Source organism: Populus trichocarpa, chromosome 1, assembly GCF_000002775.5.
Source record: "Populus trichocarpa isolate Nisqually-1 chromosome 1, P.trichocarpa_v4.1, whole genome shotgun sequence".
Lineage (NCBI taxonomy): Eukaryota > Viridiplantae > Streptophyta > Magnoliopsida > Malpighiales > Salicaceae > Populus > Populus trichocarpa.
The window spans coordinates 4,780,468-4,803,414 of record NC_037285.2 but is presented as its reverse complement, the minus strand read 5'-3'; the positions used below and the strand labels follow the sequence as shown (position 1 = coordinate 4,803,414).

At 31.8% G+C, this 22,947-nt stretch overlaps 1 protein-coding gene across 1 annotated transcript; it reads right to left on the bottom strand.

Annotated features, from left to right (window-relative positions):
• Nucleotides 1–9,251: 9,251 nt before the first annotated feature.
• LOC18094499 (protein CYSTEINE-RICH TRANSMEMBRANE MODULE 11) lies at nucleotides 9,252–11,621 on the bottom strand. The gene is made up of 3 exons (XM_006368799.3): nucleotides 11,343–11,621; nucleotides 10,901–11,114; nucleotides 9,252–9,490 (listed from the first exon to the last, which is right to left on the bottom strand). Exons 1-3 carry the CDS (start codon nucleotides 11,398–11,400, stop codon nucleotides 9,433–9,435), a joined length of 330 nt encoding a protein of 109 aa, XP_006368861.2. The 5' UTR covers nucleotides 11,401–11,621; the 3' UTR covers nucleotides 9,252–9,432.
• Between the last annotated feature and the right edge of the window lie 11,326 nt (nucleotides 11,622–22,947).

Genomic DNA, 22,947 nt, shown 5'->3' with positions numbered 1-22,947 from the left:
TAATTCTCCGTTTTGAAGCATAGAAGTAATAACCTTAATCGCCTAAATTATTTCATTAGTTAATTCTTAATTCAACATACAACACCTTAAATTACCATGTCAAACCAATAAACAATTTAATTCTCCGTTTTGAAGCATAGAAGTAATAACCTTGTTTGCCTAAATTTTTTCATTAGTTAACCTAGCAATTAACACCCAAATGGAAAAAATTTCAACATATTATTATTTTTTATTCTTAAGCATCTTTCATTTCGGAATGTATCTCTTTAAATAACCATTAACATGAGTTCAATTAGTTTTTTTTAAAAAAAAAAAAACACATATCACTAAGCATGAGTTCAAGCAACACCTTTTTAAAAAACACATATCATCAATCATATATTTTCCAGCAAAGCAAAACAACACCCCAAACTCAAGTTATTAAAATTCAATTAGCCTTTGAGTGACAAAACTGTTCAAAGTAGAAAAGACAAAAGTGAAGATGGTGTAGTTGTTTGTCTCAACCAAAGCTTTTTGGTAACACAAATTGTCTAAGAAAATGACAGCGAGAACTGAAATTGCAAGCAAAGCTAGTTCTCTTGATTGCACACAAAATCGAAGGGAAGAAATTAAGGAATAAAGCATCAAGACCAATTGAAATATAAACAACAAATCCATTCATTTTACGGAACAAATAAATTAATTAAAAAAAATTGTGATAGAATCAAATGTATCCAGTCAAGTCAAAAACCCTAATTGCAATTAAAAATCAATGTTAAGAGAGATTACAATACGATCTTGCAAGGTTTTGGCTTTTTCAGCCACGACTTGATCGGCTTGGTGAACAACAAAGTTGTTCCTTACTTCCACTGCCTTGATCACATAGAGAGAATTGAACACAAACTGATACAACATACTTGTTTTTCAACGAATGAAAACTTAAGCACAAAAAGAAAATTAAATTGTCCCTGGTGCTATTAATCTGAATAGCCATAACTGCAAAATATTAAGATTCAAAATATGAGTTGAGCTCTTCCTCTTGAGTCCATGAAAACTAAATTCTTATCCAAGACTAAGTCTATATTATTGGGCTTTTCTTCAAGGTAGAGCTTATGAACAGTTGGAACCGTACATATTGCGTGAGACTTGAGTTTCTAGGTTTTCGAGGGGTTTTTTTATATATAGTTAAATCTGAATTTAGTTTTAGATAAATTCAGATTTAGCTATTAATTCAACTTAAGCTCCTTCTACAACAACAAAGATATTTAAACAAATTTAGCAGAAAATAGCTTGAAAGAAAGAACGAAACAACCATGAACCATAACACTGTCTAATAAAAAAAAGAGGCATGAAAATACCTTGTTAAACATTTCTTGAAAGTGGATAGCAAAACCAATGGCCTACATGATTAAAGATTGTGAGAAGGTCCACAAAAGGTAAAGCAACCTGTAAAACAAATATTTTCAGATGCATAAATCCACTTATCAGCCAAATTAAAACCTAAAATCGAGATGAAAAAAGCCACAAACAAACTGTTTTTCCTATATCTCAAGTATCAATCAACCTTAAATGCCTAATCTCAAATAACAAACTCATTCATTTCAATTCATAATTGTTTTTTAAAAAATATTTTTTTAATCCAAAACCAGATGGAACAAGAAATACTTACCCTAAATCTCCTGTGTTGTTGATGGAAAATCTTTTTTTTTAGGTGCTAGACTTCTAGTCCAGGTTATGGAGAGGCATTTAAAAAAAAAGTAGTGAAGATATAATGAGGTTTTTCGCTAAAACTCTATGAAAATTTGGTGGTCTTTCCATTCTGCTGCTATTTTTTTTTTAATTCCCTAAAGCATGCAACACAATTGTCAAACTCTATAGGCTCCCATGGCCAAACAGTGTTAAATGTTCTAGAAGATTAGGCTCTGTTTTTTCTGGCCCAAATACACGAACCATTTTGGGAACAAAGTTTGTTTCTTTTTCTTTAACCCCTCTCATTTATATCCCACCAAACACAAATACTATACGAAACTCTTTGAGGGCTGGGAGAAGGCTAAGGTAATTTTTGTGCTTGGAGGGTCCTTGGGGGCTAATGCTATTAACTTTGATTTGCTGAATGTTTATAGTCAAATGTTTTTGGGGCATAAGGATTGATATATTACTAACAACAAAAAAGGCAACAAACAATGCTACAAATGATCGTTCAATAAAAGTAAAAAAAATTAAAGACAACTAAAAGGAGCCAAATCTTAAAAATACAGTAAAGAGACAATGAACAAATCTGGCTTTCACATGAAAGGAAAAAGTTGGAAATAAGCATTGACATGTCTAAACAAACCTCTGAGTACAAAGTTTATAACTTGCAACCCAAATTGATTTGAAACTAAAGCTGAGGAAAAGCATAGAATAATCTTAAAAAACTAACCTTTGTCTTAATAAAACACGGGGAAAAAGTCAGGAGCCAGCACACCCAAAAGCAGAGCTTAAAGCATTATATATCGTTGCAGGAAAAAGGAAAATACATGCCTACCAACATGATAAAAAGCAACCAATTGGATGTCACAAAACAAAAGTGATTGCTATGACCAGATATGAAATAGAGCTCTTAAAAAATATTCTAACAGGACAACCCATCACCCACCCAAGTCAGAACTAAACTAACAAATCAGCCCCCTCACCTTGTCTCCACATTTCCCGCCCAAGAAAAAATGACCAGATATGAAATAGAGTTCTTAAAAAATATTCTAACAGGACAACCCATCACCTACCCAAGTCAGAACTAAGCTAACAAATTAGCCCCCTCACTTTGTCTCCATATTTCCCGCTCAAGAAAAACACTGCACATCACAATGGCAGCAACATGCCAACCTCAACGTGCATTAAATGTCTGTCAGTTGAAACAGCTTAAAACCATACTCCTTTTCTCCTTTCATCAGCATGCTGAACCAACCCACTCTCAACTATCTCAACTGAGACATCCAAATGCATGTCCACACTTTAATTTTTGGAAAAAAAACGTGCTAGCACAGAGAGATGCAAGCAAACCAGCCATGTATAAATAAGAATTACAAAGAGCCTTTTAATCCATGCCAAGCCACCTAATAAACAAAGCTTCACTGTCAAGTGATATTTTGTAAAAAAGCAAACTGAAAATTAAATTAATTTTAAAAAAACCAAAACTGGTCAGTCAATCACTGCAATAATATACAAAATCTGACCAAATTACTATTCACAAATAAACTCACCTGCTCTCTCAATCAAATCTAACCAAGTGGGCGTTGCATTTAATGTAGCATAATAAGAACACATACAATCCAGAAGAAAGGACTCCTAAAAGCAAGCCAGATTTTCTGGTGGCGGCCACGTCTCTGCAGACTAAAGTCCCTTTCCCCTTTAGCCTAAGCCATCATGAAATCCAAGCCACCGTTCACCCTTCATTTCCCGGTCTTTCCTTTTGGGAGCTTCTGTCCACGGACCCTGATTTTTCCACATGCAATTATAATATTTGTCCGTGAGGGCCCAAACAGCAAGAAAAGGAAGGAGTTAAAATTCCCTGTCAGATAAAGCTCTATAAGGTAAGGAAGAAAATCAGTCTTAACTAAAAGCCTATCGAAGTCACTTACAGATCCGGATCCCATTCTTTTTGAGTGAACGAAGCGCAAGCTCCGCCCAGACCTCCTAGTGAGAACTGAAATCCTGATGCAAACTGAGATCTTGGAGTGAAACCAAGACGATGTTCCTCCTGGATAGAGCCGCCAGCCCAGCCCAGCCCAGCCTCAAAGCCACACCCAAGCCTGTAGAAGCACACACAGCCGAGAACTAACAGCTTAAAAACTCTCATCTCACATGAACAAACCAACATGGAATAAATCTCCATGAATCCCAACTTAGCGCGAGAAAACACTAAAGTAGACCTTCAAGCGATAAGAATTGCTCGAGTCCACAGTAATTACACTCGGTGGCTACAATGTTTTCTTAAGCCCTTTTAGTATTTTTTTTTAATTTTAATTGAGATGGATCTGGAATTGTGAACACGCTCTTTGGTTTGTTTTTAGGCGTTCTCTGATGCGTTTGTATCAGAAAAAACAAAGAGATGGAAAGATGTAACCTGTAAAAAAAAAAAAACATAAAGATATATGGTAGGGATGCTGCCACGTACCCAACAAAACAAATGAAAAAACAGTGAAAGAAAACTGGCCAAAACTTATCGCAAGAATGAATTTTAAACGTAAACAGTGCAATCCATAGTGATTTTAGAGACAATCTACAGTGATTCACTGATCTCTTTTAGTTTTTTTTTAATATATATATATATATATATATTAAAAGAAACTAAAAGAGATTCTCTTTTCACTGTAGCATTAATTAATGTTCACTGCTTCACACTTTTTTTTTTAAATATTTCAATTTGTTTATCGCAATTTTATTTTACATAATTAAGCTATTTTGAATTCATATTAGCATTGAATTGCATATTGTTTTTGAAGGTAGAGTTGATTTAAAAAACAAAGGAATGAGGTGAAAATAGTGGGTAAAATAGATAACAACTTTGAAATTTGTTCTAAAAATTCATTTTAATTTCTCATCTTTTTAGTTATTAAGTGATTAGTCCTTTTAATTTTAAAAAATTTAATTTTAGTACCAAACTTTATTTTCTCTATTTTTCATTCTTTTTTTGGTTGGAGGAGAAGGGGCTCGTCAAATTCCGGTCTAGAGAGAGAAAGTTGTCATTGATGACGATTTTGATATATGTCAAATTATTCCGTATGATTAGGGGAATTCAAATTAGGTGTTTTTTTTTACCTTGAAAGTGCATAAAAATAGATGTTTCAAGTCAAAAATAAGTTGAAAATATTTTTCTAGGTGAAAAAAATAGGGACCCTATTTTGCTGGCCACCATGGGAGTTCTAGATGACGCATCATCCATTTTTTTTCAAAATAATTTGGGGCGAACGACATTAACTTAAAAATAAAAAATAAAAGCCCTCGCGCTGACCTTTGTCTCATGGGTCAGACGCTCGAATTGGTTTACCAGGCTCAACAACGCCTAGCCTTATTATTTTATTTATTTCATTTTATTAGTTAATACCTTTTTTATATGTTTTTTTTTAATAATTTTTAAGTTTATATTTTCATTAATAGCCCTTTTATGTGATTTATTTTTACTTATTTAGCCTTTTTGATATAACGATTATTTTTTAATGCCCGTTTGGCATTGAGGTTGGACTTGTTTTTCTTTATGACCACTTGTTGTTACCCACTTTTGACCCCACAAAAAAATCAAGAAAAGCAAAAAGAAAAAATATAAAACAAAATCCAAAATACAAGAGGATACACATAAAGAAAAGCCTAGAAGATTGCCCAAGTTAGTGGTCAAAGACCAAAATGACAAGTGAAAAAGTTGGAGGACTAATATATATAAGATAGACAAAATTGACAACCCAGTTCTAATTGACAAAGGACCCATTTGATGAAATTTTTTTTATTTAGGGTAAAGAAATACAAATTTGGATAGGCAAATGCTCAATAAGAATTTTAGAAGGCTAAATTAATTTTATTGGAGACTTAATTGCAAGAAAAAATTATATTTGAAGTCAATTTAGGCTTTAATTGGAAAAAATTAAAGTCTAGAGGTCAATTTGTAATTTTAAAGAGTTAATTTGATCAAATCAATGGTTTAATTGCATAAATATTGAAGTTTGATGAACAATTAAAGACTTGATTGAAGAAATCTAAAAGCAATGAACAAATTGGAAAGGACAAGTTTACTATAAATGCACATTATGTAATCCTAATTTGACAGATAGTGAAATAAAAGCTTCGTGCTCTTGTAGATGTAGGCACATTGTCGAACCACATTAAATCTATTTGTTTTTCTTGTTTTCTCTCTTGTACAATATGATATGATCAGAGAAAGGGTTGAACAAAAAAATTTAGATTCTAGCATAATTGTGTATACTATCGAGTTTTATAACAATAATCATAATTCTCAATCCGACAATTGAATTGGGCTAACAATTTAACCAAAATTTCCCACATATTGTTATATGTTGGGGTAAAATTCCAGGTCAATCAAAGTTCAGGAAAGCCTTGCGATATAGGTCAGAACAAGTTCTACGAGTTTTGTTATTTATTTCCTTTTGACTTGTGAATTTTCTATTTGACAAGGTTCCTCTTCTTACAAGGATATGGTGGCTTGTTTTGGAATTTTTCTAGTTCTACTTGGATCTTTAATAGGTTGCAAAATAATTTTCAAGTGTAGCAAAGATTCATTAATGTTTTAAAATCATTTGCTTATAATGATTCTTTATTTATCCTAACCACACAAGTAAAGAAGAGTCGGTAGTATTTAATGATAAATTAGTTAGCTTATCTAAGGAAGTTTCATAATCCTACAAGAAAGTTAAAGGAAGGAAACAAGGGTTTTTATATTTTAAAAAGATTCTTAAAAGCTACAATTAATTATCTTAGACAAACAAGAAAACTAAAAGGAAGGCATGGATTTATGAAATAAACATGTGTTTGGTTTGAAGCAAACATGTTCTTTGTTATGACAAATAAGAAAACCCAACTTATCAAGATATAACTGACCTTGTGGTGTTAATTCATGAATTCCAATAAATATGGTTCTTACTTACAGGTTAATTCTGGATCAAGATTCTCAAACTTGATTTTCAATTGTTTTGGGAAAATATCATTTTTATCATGAGTTACTTGAATACGTGATTAATAACTGCATAATTTGATTCTTCATTATTGTTGCAGGTTTCACAACAAGCTACATAAACTTCAATAAGCAACCTGGTTGTATAGGATATAATCCCATCTATTAGCATCAATACACTTAGGCAACTGAAGAACCTTACAAAGAGGCACCGAGACGTCCTTCCTCAATTGATTGCAAACACGATAAGCATAACGTGCCTCTTTGATCCAGGGATTACCTTCTTTGCAATGCTCTCATTCAACATAGTGGATCGATCAAATGAAGAATCAGTAGAGGGACACCATTTCGCAGCAAGATTGATCTTCCTTGTCAATCTATAATTCAAGTGTTGCATATCAGTCTTAAGGAAAACCGCGAAGAAATATAACACACCCTCGTATAAGAACCTATAATCAAGGTCATGACTATAGATGTCAACAACCTTCTTCGCTATGGCTCCCCTTCTCTCTTTCTTGGCAATCCTTGCATTCTCTTTCTCCATCTTTGCCCCTCTTTTCGAATTCTGGATTTTGGTATGTCTGGGAATGCTAGGCCCAACATTCTTGATGATGTAGACTTTTTAGGCCCAGCATTTCTCTTCTTCGTTCTCTTTCCAGTCTTTCTTCTCTCTTTTTTTTTTGTTTTTTTGTCTCCACTCTTGTTTATGGATCTTTCTCACATAAGATCCTTCTAAAAGCTGGTAAAGAGTTTCAGGAAAATCCTTGAAATAACCAAAATCTGCTATTGATGGAACGTTGCAGGCTAGAGTATTAGGGTGGTTGTCATGAAGCCAGATTGCTATCGTGTAAAACCCTTCTTTATCAGATTTGCATGTGCCAAGTACACCTCTAAGGTTTCAGAGATGAGTTTGAGGGGGCATTCAAGGGGTTGTGGTTCCAGTCAGAGTAGAGTATTTGCTGGAGGGATTCCGGTGGGGTATCTGGTACTGTTTAATATTCCGGGAGAAGAGCGGGAGATTAATCAAGTCACCAACGTCTAGTCACCGTTGATTGTTTTAATGTGCCACCTGTTCCTAGTTTTTTGGAATTTCATAGATTCCTGGAATCAGACTTTGTTTTCCTAAATTATGAATCTTAATTTCTTCTTATCTTATTAAAAATAATTTTTGAAAGCTTACCATTTCACGTTTGCCAGATTTAATAATTCAACTGGGATTGGGGTGGACTTTTAGAGGTTATTAAATAAATAATCACACGCTAGCATTTATTTATATTAAGATGTGAATCCAAAATGTATGTCTATTTGGTATTTGTCGTGTTGTACTATGTTGTTGGTATTGTCTTTTAAAGGTAAAACCAATGTTTGATAATTGATTAATATGTTATGCTATACATGTTTAAAATATTAAATAGTGCCTGATTAAACTACATTGTTGTACTTTCTAAATATAAGATAACCAATGAATGTAATATATTAAAAATATTTTAACAAAAATATTTTATTTATATTAAATAATTTATAAATTGTTATATATATATATATATCCATGTTTTTTTATGAGAATAACTGATATTTAAAAAAAACTAAAAAAAGGGCTAAATAGAATGATAATAAATATATACATGTCATAATCTATTTTTTTTTTTAATATAAACAAAAGGAATTACAAGCGGGAATAGCTTAAGAAAGAACAAGCAAGCAGAGAGACTCTTTAGCTCTGCGCTTCGGCAACTAAATTAGTTTGATTTACCTCTCCACGGAGACTACTCTAACTAATAGAACAAGTAAAGGGCAGCTAGGTTTTGGCTTTACTTGGACAGGGGGGGGCTCTTAAATTAACAAAGTGAAAGGACATTTAGCTTATCGAGAGATAGTTATTAAACACATCCAAATTTCGATCTAGTAAAGGTTCTGGCTAGATCACCAGTTTTTTCAGCTTTAAGTCGATGATCGAAGTCCCAGTTTTTTCTTGGGCATAAACAGTGAAATTGATAAAAAAAATCTTTCGGTTTTTCAGTGGGTGTTCATTTGAAGTTTCAATAATTATTTTCATCATCATTACACCTCGAATGACCTAAACGATCAAGCCAAATAATAAAAATCTATTTGTCAAATAACTAGTTAAAGGGATAGCATTCTCTGCCCCTGCTTTGTAGCTGACAATTAGATGGAACCGATTGTATCAACAAATTCGTCGTCTTCCTTGAATGATCAAGTTTTTTCACTCATTCTCAATCACGATAATGGCCTTTAACTTCAGAACTCAGAATGGAGGAGTTTTGTGAAGGGCTGTCTCGAACATCAATAAATCCAAGAAAAAAAACTCTAAAATGTTCATCCACGAAACAAATGTGAAAGAGACGATCCGTGTGTAAAAATTCCCATAAAGATGCAGGCAGCTGCCATTACTTGCAAGCAATGTATTCTAGTGTGCAAAACCCACACAATCCACACATTCTGAACTTGCTGTTATAATGCAGGAACATTAGCAATAGCTTAACTACACTGTAAGGAAAGATAGATGGATGGAATTATTGGAGTCATTGCTCTACAATATGATATGCAAAATCAACTTTGAAACATAATAGTTAAAATAGACACCAGAAAATAAAGGTATATATGCATGCTAGCTCTCCAGTTTTGAAGGTTGAAAGAGTCTTAGCACATTTCATTTAATAAGTTTAAGATTCATGTTCCATTAAATGGATAATGTTAAGGAAAGTCCTCAGATTATAAAGTACATAATAACCAAATGCCATGAATGTAAAAGACCAGACACATAAAAAAGCCTAAAAGCAGCAGCCACAGCACTCCTCCAACACACAGCAGCAACAAAGACAAGCCAAACTGCAAAGAATGGAGGTAAGAAAAGAAGTAAGATACATTTAGAGATTACAAATCATTAAGAAAGAATTTCAATCATCTTCTTGTATGTGGACAGATCGAAACTAACAAGCACTAGGAGGATTTAGGTTGAATTGCACATTTGCTTTACATGCTGGTCAATTTTAACAGGCTGGCTTAGTGCCTTCTACAAAAGATTAATCTAACATCAATTTTGTATTCAGGACATGATCTCTAGTCTATTCATCACTTTCTTTGGTTTAGCCCAATGATTTGGGTCATTTGGATTCAATGTACAGGACCAATCCAAAATTTCTTTCCTTTTGTCTCAATCAGGGCAAGCACCAGGTGGTCTGCCAGCAAAGATGCTCTAGTGTGCAAGCTTAAAGCAAAGCTTTAGGGGAAGATACAGAGTTGTTTTCTGCTCTGATCACTATCATGGGCTAGACATTAGGTGCAAACTTCTTATTGGGGTACAGCAACGTTAATGAAAAGTAAAGTGCAAATTTGCTTCAGCATGATATTTATAGGAATCAAGAATGAGCAATAGAAATTAAGCCGTGTAAGCAGATACAAATGCAAACACAACGGTATTTTGAGTGGTAGGAAAGTATGACATAATTCTAACCATAATGTTCTTCTAATGGGTCTAAATCTAAAGGAAGTTTATTTTTTTGAGGCTCCTTTTCATCTGAAGTTTTGAATGTAGTGCTTTAACTCAATCTCTCCATGTTGCATTCGATATCAGTTCATGATGAATTTACCTGCGTACTTAGTGGAGTTTCTTCTGTCATGGATTACTTTAAGAAGCTTGATTGCATATGCTTTTGCACAATTTTTTTTTAAAAGATTCATATGGCTGTGGCGTGCAATCAGATTAAACAAGCTAGGTTTCGGCTTTCGCAGAGATGTTCTCTGGCGAAATTGCCAGAGGAGACGGAAACTTGGACGTAGGGGAACTTAAAAGAGTCGAAGGTTAGGAGTTAAGTTTGATCAAAGTTTAGAGTTGTTTCGAGACTTTTAGCTTATTTTTCACATTTACTTACATGCATGAGAGAGAGAGAGAGAGAGAGAGAGTTATTAAACACATGCATATTTCGATCCAGTAAAGGTTCTAGCTAGATCACCAGTTTTCAATTCTAGCATTAAGTCAATGACTGGAGTGACGGATAGAATATATTAATCAGACAAAACAAGTGACCCTCTAAGAAGTAACACCAATTCAGACATGATCACCTCTTTCTGTAACAAATTCCAAGGGCTCAATAACACGGGGAAAATTAATTTCAATGGAAGCTGAAACCCAAATGAGATGCACTCCAGAAAATTGTAAAACAAGAAACAAATTGAATAATCATGCTTTTAAAAGATGTGGAGCCAAAAATTAATAGCGGCAGATATTATCACACGTACCACTCTCTTAGGAATGAACAGCAACCACTACTGTCATCATGATCATGATGGACAAGTTGTGTGTGAGGGGGTGGAGGAGGAGGTTGGGGTACAGGGTCATAGAAATAGCTTTGATAGCCAGGTGGAGGCGGTGCAGGCACTGGTGGTGGAGGCGGTGGTGGCACTGGTGGCGGCGGCGGCGGAAAATCTTGGGGAGGATATGGAGGTGGAATCCCTGAATTTCACAAAATATGATGACAAAAAATTGCATATGCAGCCGTATTTTCTTTAATCCATATACAGCTAAGTCAAACAAGCATTGCTAAGTAGTTCTGTAAAGTATATCAAATAAAGGGATAACAGAAGTTCCATGATTAGATCATTAAGAGAAACATCAATTCTGTAAAAAGGAAAACTGAATGAAATATAAACATTAAAACAAGGTAAACTCTTGGAGACTTACCCGGTGGCGGTGGTGAATGGTCGTTGTGATGGTGGTGGTGGCGGTGGGGGCCACTCATTTCGCTTGAGGTATTGACACTGCAGATAGGGATGCAGAGAGGGAAGGCCAATATGAAACAAAATAAATACTCTTTTAGAAAGTCTGGGGGTAGCGGTTACCTCGAAGGGAGTTTCCCGCTAAAAATACTGATTTGATCATGGATTGATGGCCTTATTAAGGTCTTAAGTGCTAGTGTAATGAACTTGATCACTCTTTCATCCCATCAACCACAACTAACATTCAAGAGTCAAAATACCAATCCAATCAAGAAAATACGTTGCTCTATCTACCCTCTCCCTCTGTTAATTGCGCGCTCTACCTAATAGTCTTACAATAATTATAACACGTATCCGTCGGGACCGTCACCGCATCACCACGTCTTTATTCTGGAAAGCGCCTTTTTTTTCTTTTCTGTTTTTCATATATTAAAAAAAACCAAAAGAGATAGTGAATTACTATGGATACAGACTAATTGAACTATGGAATGAAATAGTATAATTATTCACAAAAATATCAATGGACTAGTTATTGAGGTTAATATAATTTTTTGGCGAGGTTTATTAGTTATCATTAGAATAATTGGAAACAATTTTGTTTTTCTAAATTTTTAAAACACGGTAAAATAAATAAATTATTTTTAGAAGCAAAATTTATTTAATTGATATTTAGTGTTTTTTTTTAAAAAACTTTTCATTATGATTTTTAGTTATAATTAGTTTGATTGAAGGAGATTTGATATTTTAATAAAAATTAAATATAATTTAAGACTTGACTATGACTGATATGTGAATTGCACGTGACAATGCGTACATTGCTCTGTTATTTTTAGGCAGCACGTGTGGCAATCAAGGATGACCTCCATTGATGTTGTTGGAATCATATCAGCCGACCCTCTTTTCCTAAGTGGCACATTAAGCTTATTAACTTTTAGTTTGGTGTTGATAGCCTAATTTTTTTCTCATTCGTTTCTTTCTCTTATTTAATTTTCACGTTTGACCCTTTAAATTTTCAAAGTAGTTATTCAATTTGTTTTTCCTTCGTAATTGAACCATCTCCTTTTGATTACTATTTATTTTATTTAAAGTAATTTATAAAATTAGATTTTTTTAATTTCATCCTCTGATTTTTTTATCTATCATATTTGGTCCATAATATTTTGATTTCTATTTGTTTTATTTGAGATAGCTTTTAAATTTGATTTTTTTAGTGTTTTCTTCCTTCTTTAGTTTTTATTTTCTATCAAATTTGATCCTCATTCTTTTAATTGCTATTTATTTTGTTTTGAATTTTCTTAATTGAATTTAATTTTTAATTCCATCACTCAATATCTAATTTGATTTTATTTTTATGTTAAATCTGGTCCTTATTTTTTTTATTGCTATTTTTTTTTGTTTTGGATAATTTTTTTATTAAATTTTTCTTTTTCGATTTCATACCTTAACATTTTGTTGATCGAGAATTTGACTAGTGAGTTTGGCTAGTTAGCCTAAGTTGACCGGAGCTTTTTTTTTTAATTTCATCATTTAATATTTGGTTTGTTAAAGATTGAGTTTCATTATTTTTTTATTATTATTTTCTATAGGGTTATCCCGATCTTATGTGTCGGATCATGAGTTTAGCGAGTTAACTCAAATTGACTCGAACTATTTTTTTTATTTATCTATTATCGTTGTCTTTTTCTTTATCATATTATTAAATTAATCAAATTTACTAGATCTAGTCAAGTAAATAGCCTGACTTTCAAATTTTTCCTGCTTCTTTAAAAATACTACCATCACCTGAGAATCATTTTTTTTTTCATGTTAGAAATGGTTTGGTCCAATGTGTGGCATAGCAATGATCACTAATCTAGTAACATCCTAAAAATATAGCAATGTTGTTATTGTGATACATGAGCTTTGCATTTGAGTTGCATAGTTCAACCCACATAAATTATATGATCAGTCCATATAAAAAATGAAAAAAGATAATTCTCTGTAAATGTTTGACATATTATTATGAAGTCATGGTAAACAAAAAATAAAAAATATATAGTGATATAAAAATTATTTTTAAAAAGAAATCTAATATAAACTAAAAGAAATAACTAATAGGCAAATAAATAGAGAAAACAAAACATAATAAAAAAAATCAAAAGATCTCTTTATCCAATTAAATTGAAATAACCTCTATTTAATGGTTAAAAGATACATGAGTAATAAATCTACATATAAATGTAATTTATCTATGATAAATAAATAAAATAAAAAGAAATGAATGTGCTTCATTGATTACGGTCCAACCTTGGATGCCTCTCCTGATTTAAAAAAAAAAATCTTAATTAGTACCTCGAATTATTTTAAGTCATTATTTAAAATTAATCAAGCATATCAATATTCTTTTCGAATCATTTATTGTATCTCGTTACAATTTCACCTTGTCCCATATTTTCACGTATATATTTTATTAATAAAACTTTCCATTCATAATTATCATTATGAATCTAACCTAGATGTTTGCTCATTTTCCATTCTACCACTTGTCAAGAAAGACACTACAAATTCTCATTTCCATGCATAACAACAACAACCACTATTTAACAATTTATTTTTGTCAAATTCTTAATCATCAATATTTTTTGCCTACTAATTTATTTTTATTTATCCTGAGATTTTATACTATTAAATAGGAGGATTTTCTCACATCTTGCCATAAAGATTTTTTTTTTTTAATTTGCTATTTAACACGAGTTTATCTCGTCAATAAGCCAACATAAAAGGCTATATCCAGTCTTAAATAATTATTAAGATACATTAATGCATCAATTGCAATAAGATATTATATTTCAAGACCAATAATCACTTTATTATATCTTCTCAAGAACAAAAAGGGTTTTTTTTTGTATGAAGAGATCGAACTACCATCAAAGAGAGTAATGAATAATTTTCTGAACTTATTTTTTTCATTGATTAATGCAAGGATAAAAATAAGATAGCAATGATACATTCCATAAAGTTCTCATTTTTCAGCTTTTTTTCTCCTCTTAGTTCTAGAAATATTGTGTCATTTTATTGACAATCTGTAAAATATACTGTAAAAACTTTTCAGTCAATGATTCAAGATATTTTATATATATAATAAGGTATTTTATTTGTTAGAATAACGTGTGTTGTAATGTCAGTCAAACAAAGATCTCTGGTATTGATTCTAAATAAATCCATTTTTTTATATGTTGGTATAAAATCAAAAGAATATATATATATATATTCAGCAGTTCAGATGAATATTATCTAACTGTGGCATTTTCAAATTAAGACAGTCTCTTAGACCAACTTTCCCATACAAATTGAAAGAGGATGGCAAAGGGAAGGGTTATTTCGAGTCTGGATTAAGAGCTTGATTTTAGAGTTGGAAATTCTTTGTTTTAATCCAACCCAAGAGCTTGGTATATCCAAACTAGGCCCATTGGGTCTTTTGGTCAACACCCAGCAGATCGCTTAAGCCTCAGGGAACCGATATTGAAGGGAAATAAGCCCAAGCCCAAGCCCAAGAGGGAAAAAAAAGAGTAATTGAGAAAGCTTAATACAAGGTAAAATTAGAATCTGACCATGCATACATGATCAAATATCAATTAAAATGAACAGAAACACTATAAAAATCTATTTTAAATTTAGTGGATTGAATTAAATAAATATGGAAAAAACGAGAGGGCTCTGTAGTCTTCCCCAAGATGTTAGTGCCTGTCACATAGTTGGTTGACATTATGTATTTATAATGGACTATGTGCATGTGCATTGTTTTCCCTTTTGGAGATCTAGTGATCATCGAACGGTCCATGTCCATGTCCATGTCCATGTAGTGCGCTGCCTTTTAGAGCAATAATTTGCACATGGGCCCGTGACACAATACCAGAGGCCCTAGTCTTCCGCTAGTTCGTGACATCCAGGCTGTTCTGTATAGTATATGTAATGGGCTTTTGCGGATGGATTATGATAAGCTCAGTACGCTGCGAGGTACGGGAAAATAATTCCTCCTTCCTTGTCTTTTTAGCTCACCTTCTTCTCTTGAATTCACTTTTCTCTACCTGGTGATATCTGGGAAAAGAGATTGCCGGGAATATAAAAAATCCCCCAACAAATATTTCTTTTATTTATTTATTAGAGATTATATAGTTTGGTAATGTCGTTCATGAATGCAAAAATGTATTACAATGATATATATATATATATATATATATATATATATATATATATATATATATATCTTTTTATATTAACACTCATTTAAAGCAGATTATAAATCTGCCGCATCACCCTTGTCAATATGTTGGTTTAAAAATTCATAAGGCAATGTGAGTAACTCTTTTTTTTTTTTAATAAAATTAGAAATCAAAACGGAGTATTTTAAAATCAAAATTTTGTTTGCTCGAACAAAAAAACATATTGCAGTGCAATGGACATACTTTAACTACTTTTAAGAAGGGACGAGATATCAAAGTTAAGCAACTGCAATGACTCCATGAATATAAATAAATTGATGATAAATATATGTGAACTAATTAAGACATGGCTTATATGGATTTCAAATGTACTCTTATTAGTTAATTTGCACAATAAACATTTTAAAAATATGTTTGTTTTATGTAAAATATTTTCAAGTAAAACACTTTTTAATAATTGATTTAAAAAATATTTTCAATGATGGTGGTGGAAGATAAAAAAAAAAGTGATAGTGAAATGATTATGGTAATAGTAGTAAGATGATAATGATGGTGGTAGATGTGGGGTCATGAAGAAGAAGGTGATAAGGGTGGTGAGATCGAGGTGATGAAGGAGGAAATGGTGGCGGCGGCAAAGCAGGTGGTGATGAGGTAGTTATTGTAGTAATGAAAGAAGAGATGGTGGTGGTGGAGCAAGTGGTGATGAGGTAGTTATGGTAGCAATGAAAGAGGAGGTGGTGGTGGTGGTAGTGATGAGATGGAGATAATGGTTGAAATAGTTAAATGATATTATAAGTGAATCACTATTAATAAAATATTTTACGGAACTTTACGAATTAAGATATTTTCCAGTAAATAAAATAAAGTTTGAAAGTTGACTATAAAATATTTTTTATTAACCAGTTTTCTTGTAAAATATTTTACAAAAAACAAACACAAGAAAATATCTTTTAAAAATAAACACGAGAAAATTTAATAAATATTTTCCTATAAACTATTTTATGTAATATCTTTCAAAAATAAACACGAGAAAATTTTAAAAAACATTTTTCTATAAACTATTTTATACAAAATAAATGGACCTAAGATTTGAAATCTTTACTTGAAAGCTGTTTTAGATCCATAAAAATATAGAATTGACAAGTTTTATTTGCTTATTTTTTTTAAGATATATTAAAACATGTTTTGTAAAAAATTGATTAGGATACTTTTCTTCTTGGTAAATAATTTATATTGGTATAATCATTGTGATGTGAAATGCATTGTAGATGTGTTAATTTAAAGATTAATTATATAAGGTAAAACTCATAAAATAATTGTAATTTGCTAAACATCCAATCTAATAAAAGCAAAAATAATTTTTGATCTGATTATTGAATTATATTTAAATTCATTCAAGAGGTTTTCTAAGCCTATTTTAACAAGTATTGATTGGTTATAACTACTCGAAATCAAGAAAACCCTCAAATTAATCTCAAAAGTTGTTGTTTTTGCTATTTTTTTAAGTTAATTTTAAATGTTAATTATTTCTACTACTTAGTTTTGAATTGGTTTGCTGTGTCAGATTTTGCTTACAGAATTTATGAATTAAAAGTCTTCAAGAATGTATCAGAGTTTTTCCTATAATTTTTTTCATAATTGAAAGTTGTAATATGAGGCTTGAGAACCTTAATTATTTTCTCTAAATCCTAGAACTATACGCTTCTGAACATAACACGCATAAAGAAAATTTCAGAACATTGTATATGCATAAAGAAAACACAAATTTAGAACAACAGATCAACTTAACCTGCACCACCCTTTTCTATACACTCTCTTTTTATAGTGCACCATGCTATAAAAAGTTAGGGCAACGGAAGAAGAATTGTTCACTTTTTTTGAAATGTTAATATCATCTCCCCTTTATCAAATCCGTCACAGCTTAGATTCCTTTCTGCTGTCAAGCAAAAGGTTTCTTTGTTTTGTTCTTAGGGTCCCTACTTCATTTAATTCCAGCTATGACTGACCTACTCCCGTGGACCATCTCTAAAGCATCTCTGCGTGTGTCTGAGTTCGAATATTTTAGGACGAAGGGCCTCACCTTCTCAGACCAAGCAACTGCGCCATGTCTCATCTTTTTGCATGCCAGACTTTCTTTTTATAAGCGTTGTATTTCGAGCTTCATACATTGTCAATTTTCACTTTCTTGAATCTTTTTGCAGAGCTAGAAACTTATTCTTGACTGTAATTCAAAACAAATTTGTTTGTATTAGGCTGTTTATAAATAAAAAGAACATCCATATGATGGATCAGTATTTTTACCACTTCATAAATAATAGAGGGTGATAATCTATTGATAGACGGACGGGGCTTGTGTTCATACTTAACATCTCTAGATTTGAGCTCAAATAACATAAATTTAACTTGCTTACATGCCCGACATCTTTGGACGTAGCTACGAATCGAGCTCAAGTTGATATATATCTAGCGAGTTGCCAAACCCAACATCCCTAAACTTGGTTGCATGCGGAGCCTAATTGGGCATGAGGCCTAAGCCCAAGCACTCGCACCATAGGCTCGGGCAGCACGCCTGAGTCTAGGCGCTAGGCTTTGGGCATGCCCACAGCTCCCCGTGGGTTGGGGTAACACACTCGAGCTAGGTGTAGGGTCTATGTCCAGCACCCTGTGAGCTTAAGAGAGGAGCTTGAGCTCGAGTGCCTCGAGGGCTTGGGTAGCTTACCCAAGCCCAGGTGTTGGGCCCTCGCTTAATGTACTTTGAGCTCTGCTTGAGTCTAGGTGCTAGGCTCATGCCAAACACCCCTTGGCCTTAGGTGTGAAGCCTAAGCCCAAACACAAGGCATGCACCTAGAGTCTTGTGAGCTCTAACGCTACACCTAAGATCAAGCGTTGAGTCCATGCCTAGCGCTGCCACGGGCTTAGGCAATATGCCTATAGGGCCCAAGCGTTAGGCATATGCCCAACACAACTTGGGCTTAATGCATGTCCTAGCCCTTTTTGGCTTAACTTTGTGGCATGAGCCTAACTACTTTTATATCCTACATATGTAAATGATATTTGCTCTTTATTAGTGTAATATATATTTATCTCTTATTAATGTTTATATCAGATATATTTATCTCTTATTAATACATGTATATGAGATATTTACCCATCATTAACGCTATCAGGGCAAAGTAGCTCTTCAGTCCTTTCACTCAAGTAAAAAGACAAGGTTTATAGGTTATAAATAATCATTGAACTATCAAGGTAAAATGTTTATAATTTATATTCTCAATAAAAATATCTTTTTAATTTTCAGAGCATTTATTGTATTAAAACTAAAAACAAACATTTTTATTCTTGACAATTACTTATTCTCTCATTTATTATAGTTATTTGCTTAAATAGCATCAATTTTATCATTTAAGGATTCTAAAATCCCATCAAAAAATATTATTTTGTATGTTACAGGCTTTTCATATCAAACAACAAGTTTTATAAACAATAAATAATAAATTATATTGCTAAAATTAATATATAATTAACCCATAATACAACCGCTAAAAATATACTTATTCCTGAACATTTTTTATGTTTTTGAAACATGATCACCATCACCCTTCTTGCATCTGTACTGGAAGTGGTAAAAATGCCCAACTTGAGATTTGGTAAGATAAAACCGGTGGTAAGGTCGGATGGTGACCAGTGACCCTAACACAGTTTTAGACTTGTGACTCCTGGGGTCTGAAAACTGAAAAAGCTGCTCATAATATTCCTTGTTTGTACTGTTAACTAGCATGATTCCGTGGTGCGGGGAAATTGACATTTAATGTTTATAATTGAATATTAACAAATCATATGTATTTTTTTATATATAATATTTTATCATTTTTACAATAATCGAGATACTTGTATACGTACATTGACAAAACAATATACAAAACGAATTGATATTTAATATTTGTCTCCCCTTTTTTATTTAAGAGTTAAAATTAAGGAAAACTTGACTTCATTTCGAAGGAAGAAACCCGTGTTATCTAATGCGTTTTTAAATTATAAAAACATAATTGTTTAAATTAAAATTAATCACACGAATGTTTTTTTTTTATCAAAAATCAATTCCACATGCCTCTTTAAATCCTGAAACAGGTCGGTGATGAAAAGTACATGTTGTTGTGGTTATAATTCTTTTGCTTTTCTAATTTTTTTGCACGGCGACTAGATAGTTAGTTTTCATTTTCCAATTTCGGGTGAAGGAATAAATTAATAGACTACGATCAGTGGGTTTTCATTAGAAGTTAGAACTACGGTGAATCATGTTTTAAGAGAGTGTTTTGTGTTCTAAGGAATAATGACATTTCATTAGAATGTATGCTTGATGCGAGAAAAGTCCTAATTTAGGCAATCCTAATCGGATATTTTTAGCAAACTTTTAATAATGTTTAGGGCCGGGAGAGACTATTTACTATTTGAAATATCATTATTCACTATCTAATATTTTTCTCAATTTTCCTTAGTTTTTGATATCTTTATATCACATAGATAATAATATATTTATTTAATTATACCTTCAATAAATCTATTATCTTTTATATTAAAAAAACGCAGACTGTCTTGCTTGATATAACAAAAACAACGTTTTTTATTATTGGGATTTGCAAAACATGTATCAAATAAAAAAAATTTAAGATAGCTTCTTATATTTTTATTATAAAATTAAGAGATTAACTAATTAATAAAAATCTAAAATGCATAGATTTAACGATTCACGGTTAAATGATCACTTTGTCTTTCTTATGACTATCTGTTCATAATGTTTCATTGTTCATTATCATATTAATAAGAGATAAAGAAGTCTTTTTAAATTTTTAAAGCACAAATAACTATGTTACTCTGAAAATCAAAGTTTTTAAAATTGGTCTCTTTCAGTTTTTCAAGCACAATAAAATAATCTAATTACCTTTAAAAGTAAAATTTCTTCAACTGATGTCTAGTGGCGTTTTCATTTTCAACCTTGGTTTTTGGTTACAAACGAGTTGATATAAGGGAAAATTAATAATTTAATAAATATAAATATTATTTAAAAAAAATGGTTGCACACATCAGCATGTGGGTTCTGGCTACGTCATTTGAGCGACGCGTGAGGAGTCTTTTGGTGGCCAAACGATGGCTTCTGATATGACGTTCAAATCGTCTCAGCGGCCCCTCCATCCTCGGGCAACAAGTGTGTCCAAGGATCACTAGTTTGGTGCCAACAATCTTTTATCTATATATTTCCTTCTTTTCTCTTTCTCCTCTTTAATTTTCATGCTTGACCATCTAAGTTTTAAAAGTATTTAGTGGTTTTTTCTTCATATTTGGTCCGTGTTTTTTTTTTCTTTTTCAATTTCATCATCCTTTAATTTTTTTATCTGTTAGATTTGCTCTTTGTTCTTTTAATTGTAAATTGTTTTATTTCATATTATTTTAAAATTGAATTTTTTTATGATTTCATTTTCGAATTTTTTTTATCATATTTGATCATCATTCTTTTGATTGTCACTTTTTTTTTTACTTTGATATATTTTTTTAATTGATTTTTTTTCCAGTTTCATTCGCTAACATTAAATTAGCTGGGAAATGAGCTTCTTCAATGAGCCTAGATCTAGAATTTCACAGATTATGAGTTTATGAGATTAACCCAAATTTAGAAGATTCATCTAGATTTGCTTGATTTTTTTTCCTTTTATTAAGAACATATTGTTTTCAATTTTAACTCTCAACATTTATTTAATTGAAGATTGGACTATATTATTTTTATTATTTGCTTTCTATAGATTGTTTTACTGATTTTGAAAATGACTTGAGTTATCTCAAGTATTTTTATTTGTCATTTTTTAAAAGAAATTTTGTTTTTGAATTAAATCAAATTAATTTATTAAATATAACTATGAGATACTCACTTTATGATATTTTATTTGGTTTGCTTTCTGGGTCGTTGCTCCAATGATGCGTACAGTTTCTTTCAATGTCATCATGTAGCCTTTTAAATTGGTGTTAGAATCATCTTGACGAGTTCTTTTTGGTGGTGGGACGGTGTACACAGCGGAGGGATAATGAGTCCTTAATGGACTTTTCTTTCTTCTCCTCTCGAGTATGATATTAACACCTTATTTTTTATAATTAATTATTACCTTTTGTAATTATATTATTAAGTTAATTGAGCCTATTAAACTTAACCAAGTTAATGATCCAAATCTCGGATTTTTTTGCTTCTTTAAAAATCCTAACATTACTTGAATTTTTTTTTTTATATTAGAAGAAATTTAACCTGATTTGCAGCTTAGTGCATAACATCTTTCTAGTTATTTACTACTATTGAAATCTAACAATTGAAAACAAACAAAAGATTGTACAGTATGTTCTGCTCCCCTTTTCTCTCATTTTTATGAGTACTTTTGGCTTATCAAATAAACAAAAAACCTTTCTCTCTCTCTCTGTTTTTATTTTTATTATTATGATGAATTTCTCATTCACAATGAAACTCGAATTATTAATGATTAGTAAAATGTTAAAAACAAATCCTTGCAAAAGAAAATGAAGAGAAAAAATAGCATTTTATAAAGTAAAAATTACCATATCATCTTTATATTTTATTCTATTCTACATTTTACCTTTATTGTTTTTAAAATTACAAAAAGCATGTTAAAGAAAAATTTTAAATTAATTGAAATGATGAAAATAACCCCATATATATTATATCGAAACTTGCTTTTCCAATTCCAAACAAGTTTAGCTTCTGCATTCACTGCATAGATAATCCTCAACAAGACACCAACTGCCCTCAAATAAGCAAGTTCGTGTCTGAAAACCATGGTCAGGTCACAAGAAACAATAAAGATTGTTTCTAGATTCCATTTATTGCTACAATTTAGAATTTCTACAATTTATTGCTGTTTTGGTTTCTAGATTCCATTTATTGTCATGTATCGAAAGGACAATTAAATGCCTTGGTTTGTTGGAAGACCTGGGGGAAGATGGTATACAAAACGAATGTAGCAATGACACAGAGGGAAAACCTAGACTGAAGTGGCACACACAAGGTACTTCCTCTTTTTCCCATCACAGACACAGACACAGACACAGATCTCTTCTGTATAAATACGTTGTGTTTTGATGGAGTTGCTAAATAGAGATTACTGGTTGCTAGACCTCAAGTAGAGGGAATGGTGAATTATAAAGAATAGAATTGATGGGTGGATGCTGAAGACTGTTCAACTTTTTTTTTTTCCAGGAATAAAATCATTTGTTACATGGAAAATTTCAGCGTAAAACTATTTATATGTTTTGTTGTGATATATTATGGTCTATTTGAATTCCTCACAACAAATTAGTTTTTGATATTGCTTA

Excerpts from the sequence above, each read along its gene's own strand:
- LOC18094499 (XM_006368799.3), bottom strand. The coding sequence starts at position 11,400 with ATGAGTGGCCCCCACCGCCACCACCACCATCACAACGACCATTCACCA. Across the intron at positions 11,115-11,342 it reads CCATTCACCACCGCCACCGG|GGATTCCACCTCCATATCCT; the intron begins GTAAGTCTCCAA and ends TGTGAAATTCAG. Across the intron at positions 9,491-10,900 it reads TGTTCATTCCTAAGAGAGTG|TTTGGCTTGTCTTTGTTGCT; the intron begins GTACGTGTGATA and ends CATTCTTTGCAG.